This window comes from Neoarius graeffei, chromosome 8 (assembly GCF_027579695.1).
Source record: "Neoarius graeffei isolate fNeoGra1 chromosome 8, fNeoGra1.pri, whole genome shotgun sequence".
Taxonomy (NCBI): domain Eukaryota; kingdom Metazoa; phylum Chordata; class Actinopteri; order Siluriformes; family Ariidae; genus Neoarius; species Neoarius graeffei.
Genome location: NC_083576.1, coordinates 70,735,286 through 70,744,248, shown reverse-complemented (window position 1 = coordinate 70,744,248; position 8,963 = coordinate 70,735,286). Strand labels below are relative to the sequence as shown.

The 8,963-nt window shown below is 45.8% G+C and overlaps 1 protein-coding gene across 1 annotated transcript; it reads left to right on the top strand.

The window, feature by feature from the left end:
- Positions 1 to 303: 303 nt before the first annotated feature.
- dnajb9a (DnaJ heat shock protein family (Hsp40) member B9a) lies at positions 304 to 7,558 on the top strand. Its single transcript, XM_060927026.1, has 3 exons — positions 304 to 391; positions 2,620 to 2,850; positions 4,719 to 7,558. The coding sequence occupies exons 2-3, from the start codon at positions 2,634 to 2,636 to the stop codon at positions 5,135 to 5,137; spliced, it is 636 nt and encodes a 211-aa protein (XP_060783009.1). The 5' UTR covers positions 304 to 391; positions 2,620 to 2,633; the 3' UTR covers positions 5,138 to 7,558.
- The last annotated feature ends 1,405 nt before the right edge of the window (positions 7,559 to 8,963 follow it).

Genomic DNA, 8,963 nt, shown 5'->3' with positions numbered 1-8,963 from the left:
TAAAATTGTTGAGTGAATCATTGTAAGTGTGAAAGTTGTGTAAAATTTCTACCCCTTTGTTGTGTTTTTATTGGCTGGCGAGTACTACAGTGTAATTTCTGTTATAGTTACAAAAATGTGCAAAAATCCGCTTAAACAGTCGACAGAATTTCTGTTCATCTGATATTAATATTGATATTTTTATGTGACATTAAGACACTTTTATCTCATACCCGGAAGTGGAAGCGTGTAACTCCACAGTTTATTTCCACTTTGCTTTCCGCCATCTATGTGCACGTGAAGGTCACATGGTACAAAACCAACCAATGGGGTTGCGCTTCGTGTTGTTGCTGGTGATGGAAACGAAAGCAAACCGTTATCTGCGTTTCATCGGTGACTGAAAATATTAAAGGTAATATTAATTTTAAAAAATGTTTTGGGAAGAATAACTGTTTTGTTTCAGTGTTTTCTTCAGTTATGTTTGTTTTTGGTGTTATTTCTGTGACGCTCATGGTACAAGTGGTTGGTGTGTTATTAGCTTAGCTGTTAGCTCCTGGACAGCAGGGCGGCTGGGTGACGTTATGTTTCACTCGGAGCTTTACTGCAGCTGAGCAGTAAGTAAACAAACACAATGTTAGCGATTGTACCAAAGATTATGTAGCTAGCTGAGTAAAACAAAAGCACTCAAAGTGAGGTCCGAGGGTCTCCCCGGGGGTGTCAGACGTGTCGGAGGGTCTCCCCGGGGGTGTCAGACGTGTCGGAGGGTCTCCCCGGGGGTGTCAGACGTGTCGGAGGGTCTCCCCGGGGGTGTCAGACGTGTCGGAGGGTCTCCCCGGGGGTGTCAGACGTGTCGGAGGGTCTCCCCGGGGGTGTCAGACGTGTCGGAGGGTCTCCCCGGGGGTGTCAGACGTGTCGGAGGGTCTCCCCGGGGGTGTCAGACGTGTCGGAGGGTCTCCCCGGGGGTGTCAGACGTGTCGGAGGGTCTCCCCGGGGGTGTCAGACGTGTCGGAGGGTCTCCCCGGGGGGTGTCAGACGTGTCCCCGGGGGGTGTCCCGGGGGTGTCAGACGTGTCCCCGGGGGGTGTCCCGGGGGTGTCAGACGTGTCCCCGGGGGGTGTCCCGGGGGTGTCAGACGTGTCCGGGGGGTGTCCCGGGGGTGTCAGACGTGTCCGGGGGGTGTCAGACGTGTCGGAGGGTCTCCCCGGGGGTGTCAGACGTGTCCCCGGGGGGTGTCAGACGTGTCCCCGGAGGGTGTCCCCGGGGGGTGTCGGAGGGTGTCCCCGGGGGGTGTCAGACGTGTCCCCGGGGGGTGTCCCCGGGGGGTGTCCCCGGGGGGTGTCCCCGGGGGGTGTCAGACGTGTCCCCGGGGGGTGTCCCCGGGGGGTGTCAAAATCTTATAAATAAATCTTATAAAAAAGATAAATGTTGACAAAAATTGCTACTGTTTGTTGTTGTTGTGAACAAGCTAGTTGCCAGAGGTCCGTAACCGGGGTCTGTACCATAGGATACGGACCCGCTCGCCAGCCAATCAGAGCGCAGGATTTGATGAAAACCGCACCACGAAAAAATTTTTTTATTTTTCTCTATTTAGTTGTACTTTGCAACTAAATGCAAATGCAATCTAATTAAATGCATTTGAATCAGCATTTTGAAACTGTTAACAGTGAGGTAATCATGTGAGCTATGGGGAAAGCCATGGCCTCATGGTTAGAGAAGCAGCTTGGGCACCAGAAGGTTGCTGGTTTGATTCCCTGGACCAGCAGTCATCGTCATATTTTCCCACATGGCACGAGATCGGCCTTGGGGCGTCATTGGAACCGTTGTTCCAATAGACACTTCGAGTTCATTTTGTCTATCATTGCTTTCCTTGCTTGTTGCTGGTCCACTCCCAGAAGGTCTTTAACTTTTCTCCAAAGTCTATTTGAAGCTCGTCTGTCAAACAGAACTTGCTTTTGTATTGCATCATTTTCCATACAACAGACATGGGCCAAATACTTGAGGAACTGTAGATGACAAAACTCTTGAATTGGCTGTGAACTTGTAATTTCATATAGCTGTTGATAGGCTCCAGCTTGCCTGCGACTCTGTAGAACAGGATAAAGCGGCTAGAGATAATGAGATGAGAAATGCCCACTTGAGTTGACCTTCAACTTAAGTTGCTGGATCTGTTCCTTTCTTCCTATCCTTACGAGGGGGTGCGTTCTTATGATTGTATCCTCCAGACACCATTTTTCTCAAAAAGCCATTCTATATAATCTCTAGCTTTTGTATTTCTTTGATGGAAAGATACCATACTTGGGTGCTATAAAGTAACCGAGAGCAGGAATGGCTGAAGTGCCCTTGAGCAAGGCACCTAACCCCTGACTGATGTTGTACTGTACGTCACTCTGGATAAGAGCGTCTGCTAAATGCCTGTAATGTAATGTAACATCTAAGCACAGAGTGGCTAACCATGATATTTGGAGGATTTGATGAAGTGCTGGTGTTCACCATTTTACACAACTCCATCGTGAGATTTATAGCAGACCAAAATGCAGTGCGATTCAGAGACTTGGATGAGGTCAAATTATGTTAATCTAAGCATTGAGACTGTAGATTGAGCCTGTATCTGTCTTTTCTTCTTCTCTCTCTTATCAAACAGGCACAAGCAACAGCATGGCCACAGTGCAGTCGACGCTAATGTTCGCCGTGTGCATCCTGATGATAACAGAACTGATACTAGCCAAAAAGGACTACTATGATATTTTGGGTGTTCCTAAAGATGCTAGTGAACGTCAGATCAAGAAGGCTTTTCACAAGCTTGCCATGAAATATCATCCAGACAAGAATAAAAGCCCTGATGCAGAGGCAAAGTTTCGGGAAATAGCGGAGGGTAAGTCATTAAATAGTTTGTAATATACATGTACAACACAACAGTACTGTCATATGTGTTGGAGAAATTTATCCTGTGCTAATATTTAAAAAAAAAAAAAAAACTAGATAGAACTCGACGCCAACAGCGTCGATGGGGATGCCTCCGCCCGGTAGACTACACGCCTTATTAAGTTGTGATTTGGGGACGGACGTTTGACCTCACAGTAATCTTCATCTCATCTCATTATCTCTAGCCGCTTTATCCTGTTCTACAGGGTCGCAGGCAAGCTGGAGCCTATCCCAGCTGACTACGGGCGAAAGGCGGGGTACACCCTGGACAAGTCACCAGGTCATCACAGGGCTGACACATAGACACAGACAACCATTCACACTCACATTCACACCTACGGTCAATTTAGAGTCACCAGTTAACCTAACCTGCATGTCTTTGGACTGTGGGGGAAACCGGAGCACCCGGAGGAAACCCACGCGGACAGGGGGAGAACATGCAAACTCCGCACAGAAAGGCCCTCGCCGGCCACGGGGCTCGAACCCGGACCTTCTTGCTGTGAGGCGACAGCGCTAACCACTACACCACCATGCCGCCCACAGTAATCTTGACCTGGTGAAATTACTTGTATTAGCTTTGGAGATATTGTGTTCACAAGGTTCTTGGGCAGACACTTGACCTCACAGTGACCTTGACCTTAGACCTTTTGATCTCCAAGTCTAATCAGTTTATCTTTGCCCCCGAATGCATAAATGGTGGAAGTTTGGTGAAATTCCTTTCATTTGCCTTGGAGATATTGTGTTCACAAGGTTTTCAGACAGACATTTGACCTCACATGCCCCTTTTCCACCAAAGCAGTTCCAGGGCTGGTTCGGAGCCAGTGCTTAGTTTGGAACCGGGTTTTCTGTTTCCACTGACAAAGAACTGGCTCTGGGGCCAGAAAAACCGGTTCCAGGCTAGCACCAACACTCTGCTGGGCCAGAGGAAAGAACCGCTTACGTCAGCAGGGGGGCGGAGTTGTTAAGACCAACAACAATAACAAGACCGCGAAAGATCGCCATTTTTAAGCCACGAGAAGCAGCAGCTGTACAAACGTGAAGTCATTTATTATTATTGTTGTTGCTGCTGCTTCGTATACAGCGACGTAACTGACGTATACAGCGACGTAATGACTCGTCTCCTCTTAGCACCGCGAGCTATGGAAAAGCAAACTGGTTCTCAGCTGGCTCGCAAGTTGAATGAGTTGTGAACCAGCACTGGCCCCGAACCAGCCCTGGAACTGATTTGGTGGAAAAGGGGTAACAGTGACCTTGGCCTTAGACCTTTTGATCTCAAATTCTAATCAGTTCATGTTTGTCCCAAAGTGCACAAATGGTGAAAGTTTGGTGAAATTCCTTTCATTAGCCTTTGAGATATCGCGTTCACAAGGTTTTGGGACAGACGGACAACCCGAAAACATAATGCCTCCTGCACCTTACGGTGGCGGAAGCATAATAATAATAATAATAATAATAATAATCATCAGTCACTTCACTGTCCAACTGTTTAAGGCCAAGTTCTTATGATAATCTTATCTTATTCTTACACTTCTGCAAGTCCAACTTTCTGCAAGAGGGGGCAGGATTGGTTAGAATTCCTTATGGAGTGGGATTAAAAAACATTCTTGTACACGCCACACCTCTACATCACAACAATCTTCAAGTGTGTGACTTCATTTGTTCCGAGAAAATTCAGTTTGATCAGCTGCTTTATTTCTGCAGTTCCTCCCTCGTTGCTGCTGTCGTCGAAGGATGGTGATCTTCCTTCTTTATGCTTAATGTTACGTTCAGTCAAATCATTACAGTCCCGTCTAAGCTCTATCCTCTTGTCTTTTTCAGCATACGAAACGCTGTCGGATGAGAAAAGGAGGCGAGAGTACGATCGGCTTAGACAGAGTGCTTTCTCCAGCGAAGATATGAAAAGAGGACACCAGTCCTTCGACTTTAACTTTGAGGACATGTTTAGAGACTTCGATATCTACAGCCAAAACAGGCACGCACGGCCTAAACGGAACTTCGAGGAGCATTTCCGGGCTCACCAGCACGGCCACAACCGCCACAAGAGACACTTCCAAGGAGCTTTCGGAACCGGGTTCTTTGAGGATCTGTCTGACGACATGGAGAGGATGTTTACATTCGACAGGCATGCTAAGCGGACTGAGAGCAGGTTTCACGGCATGGCGAAGCAGCACTGCAGGACTGTCACTCAGAGGAGGGGGAATATGGTGACCACCTACACGGACTGTACCTCGTCCTGAGACGAGGCTAAGCTCATCCTCACCTAGAGTTAAGCTAATTTTGTCTGGATTAGACGTACTAATTTATAAACTTGCTGCTGAGATGAATGAAGCTTCATGTTGTTTAAGTTATAATAACGAGCACTATTGGGGATTTTCAGTTTAGTAAATGACCTCGATGTCCGATTTCGTGCAAAATTACAAAATGAAGCCCCTCTTGTTGTTCGACTGTCAGATTCATATTGGACTTGATTTGATGAGTCACACACGTGATGTGTAAGCCTGCCACTTTGCCATTCCAATCAAAGAAACACAAACGATGAGTTATTTTAAATTGGGCTGTAATCAAGCAGAGTTTATATTGCTGTCTTATTTAAAGCATGATGTTATTTATAAAGGATTGTTGAAAAATGCTGACTAAAAAAAGAAATCTCTGTATATCAGTGACGGCATTCCAGATGGACAGTGTGTCGCTAGTTTTGTAGATCTGAACACGCTAACACATGGCACGCACATTGATATGGAGAATTATTATATTTTGCAAGGTTTAATACTTGTTAGTTGCTTTTTACAGTGTGTATGCATTGTGAATTAATGCAAAAGGACTTTTTGACATTAATCTTATTCCATCAGGGGTGGACAACGCTTAAATTTAAATATCTAGCCCATTATGAAGCACCAAGCATGATACCCGGACTCGTGTTTTGGTTTTCCGGAAGCCTAATTGACTAAGCTACAAAGCGAAGTGATTGTAGTTAACGGCATATGGCTAGCTAGTTAAGTTTATTAATACAGACTGGGAAAAACCAATGCATATGTGATCATGTAGCACGGGTGTTCTGTGACCTTGAAATAATCTCATCTCATTATCTCTAGCCGCTTTATCCTGTCCTACAGGGTCGCAGGCAAGCTGGAGCCTATCCCAGCTGACTACGGGCGAAAGGCGGGGTACACCCTGGACAAGTCGCCAGGTCATCACAGGGCTGACACATAGACACAGACAACCATTCACACTCACATTCACACCTACGGTCAATTTAGAGTCGCCAGTTAACCTAACCTGCATGTCTTTGGACTGTGGGGGAAACCGGAGCACCCGGAGGAAACCCACGCGGACACGGGGAGAACATGCAAACTCCGCACAGAAAGGCCCTCGCCGGCCACGGGGCTCGAACCCAGAACCTTCTTGTTGTGAGGCGACAGCGCTAACCACTACACCACCGTGCTGCCCTCCTTGAAATAATCACTGGCCAAAATTTTGGCTTTAAGACACGGTGCGGTTTTCATATTGAATATAAAAGAGATTATTTGTATCTGGTGACCACCTTTATTTCCTGTCAAAGTGTTTTCATTTGTAAAATCATTGCATGTTGTGCTAGCTGGGAGTTATGATATCATCATCTTTGTGCTGGACTTGATTTTACCCGTGTATTCCCAAGTCTGAAAAGATAATCTGTGATTAGGGCACGTGAATGAATCCAAAATGAACAGGTTTATCCCATGAGGCGATGTGTGTAGTGCAGCAGGTGGTGGGATTCAGAGTATCACGTGCTACAGTAATGGCATCGCACAACCATAATGTGCATTCTGTTTAAAAATGGCTGCATGTACTAAAGAAATTTTGTTTTTGGATTATTTTTCTTTTCATGGTTGTTTACGAAGCAACTACGAATACAATAGTTTGGACATGAAACCCTGTTCTGGGCGCCTGGGATAGAGATTTGTCCACCCCTGTTCCATGCTTAAGCAGAATGATGGTTTAGTTGTTGCAACAAGTGTGAAATGTTTTGAAAGTCAGGATATGATAAATGTAAAGATTTTCATAATGTGGTTTTGCTCATGGTTAAGCATAATACATTTAAATAGAAATGTGATGGTGAGTGTTTAAGACTTAAAGGTCAAACAAGGATGCTTGGATATAAATATGTACAGTATGTAAACTGGTAAGCATTACTCCATTCAATTTACTATGTTTACCAATAGAAATGACCAAACATGAAGACACTGGCGTGAACCTAATAATGGTCATTGTTGTTTGGCAAACCTCTTAAGGATAATGAGATAAGGATAATGTCGTCACACGATATCATGAATGTGAACAACTGGAATGTAGCTTTAAACATTTGCCTGAAAATCCCCTAATATGCATGTAACACCTCAATACCACATACTGTGGTACGTTGTCTAATTCAGTCATGTTCTTGTATCCCATGTTGGTTTTTCTTTCATGTTTTGTTTTTGTGCAATATTTTAAAGCCAGCTATCCCGTTAATGCCACTGTTACTTGCTGGACTTGTCACTTTTGAGTTGACCCATCAAGCACCTACATAAATCCTATGGATGGAGGATAAATATCTAAATGTAACTGTGTATGAATATCTGTCAATATTCAAAAGCAAATGTTATATAATATCCTTGGGTGGAATAAAATGTGAAAATGCACATGCCTTTTTTTTTTTCCTCAAGGTGATGATTCTCAAAATAGGGTTTGTGAATTTCTTTATTTTTGAAGAAGAAACTTTTGTCACAAGCACACTGATGCCTCTTTTCCACCAAATCAGTTCCAGGGCTGGTTCGGGGCCAGTGCTGGTGCTGGTTCACAACTCGTTCAACTTGCGAACCAGCTGAGAACCAGTTTGCTTTTCCATAGCTCGCGGTGCTAAGGGAAGCCACGTCATTACGTCGCTGTATACGTCAGTTACGTCGCTACGTTTGCATAAACCTTGGCGCGAATATCGAAGCAAAAACAACACGGAAGAAGCAGCAGCAACAACAATAATAATAATGGATGACTTCGCGTTTGTACAGCTGCTGCTTCTCGTCGCTTAAAAATGGCGATCTTTCGCGGTCTTGTTATTGTTGTTGGTCTTAACAACTCCGCCCCCCCCCACTGACGTAAGCGGTTCTTTCCTCTGGCCCAGCAGAGAGTTGGTGCTAGCCTGGAACCGGTTTTTCTGGCCCCAGAGCCAGTACTTTGTCAGTGGAAACAGAAAACCCGGTTCCAAACTAAGCACTGGCCCCGAACCAGCCCTGGAACTTCATCATCGTGTTTTCCCACGTGGCACGTGGTCGGCCTTGGGGGGGCGGCAGCTGCTTGGCTGATGGAAAACAAGAGGCCAACAGCTGTGTGAAGTCAGTCTTGTGCATCATCATTTTCAAGATCTGTTTTTTTGTCCATATTCAGGCATTCCTCCATCTTATTCCAGTTAGTTCTTCTATCGAAAAGGACTTTCTTCGGTAGGGAGTCGTTGCTCATCTGACAGATGTGTGCAAGATACTGTAGATGTTTGGTCTGGTAGCAGTGTTTTATCGGTGTAGAGCCGGTGATGCTCTGAAGCTTACTGTTTGAGATTTTATATGCCCAGTCAAGCTCTCCATCAACGAGGGAGGATGAGTCCACGCCCTTTCATTGGTTGTTTTTCGGTGGAGCATTCTTACGGGCAAAGCCTCCCGCTGCTTTGGTGGAAAAAGGGCATGAGATTCATCCTCTGCATTTAACTCATCTGAAGCAGTGAAAACACACACGCAGAGCAGGGGGCAGCTATACTACAGCACCCGGGGAGTAGTTAGGGGTGTTAGATACCTTGCTCAAAGCCACTTCAGCCGAAGGCCGCCCCATGTTAATCTCATGTCTTTGAACTGTGGGGGGAAACCCACGCAGACACGAGGAGAACATGCAAACTCCACACAGAAAGGCCCTGCTGGCCACTGGGCTCAAACCCAGAACCTTCTTGCTGTGAGGCGACAGTGCTAACCGCTACACGGCCGTGCCGCCCACAGTGGGAAAAGAAGAAAATTTATAATAAATAAGGGCACTGTTGGAAAGTTCAGGGGGCTAAAAAAGCCT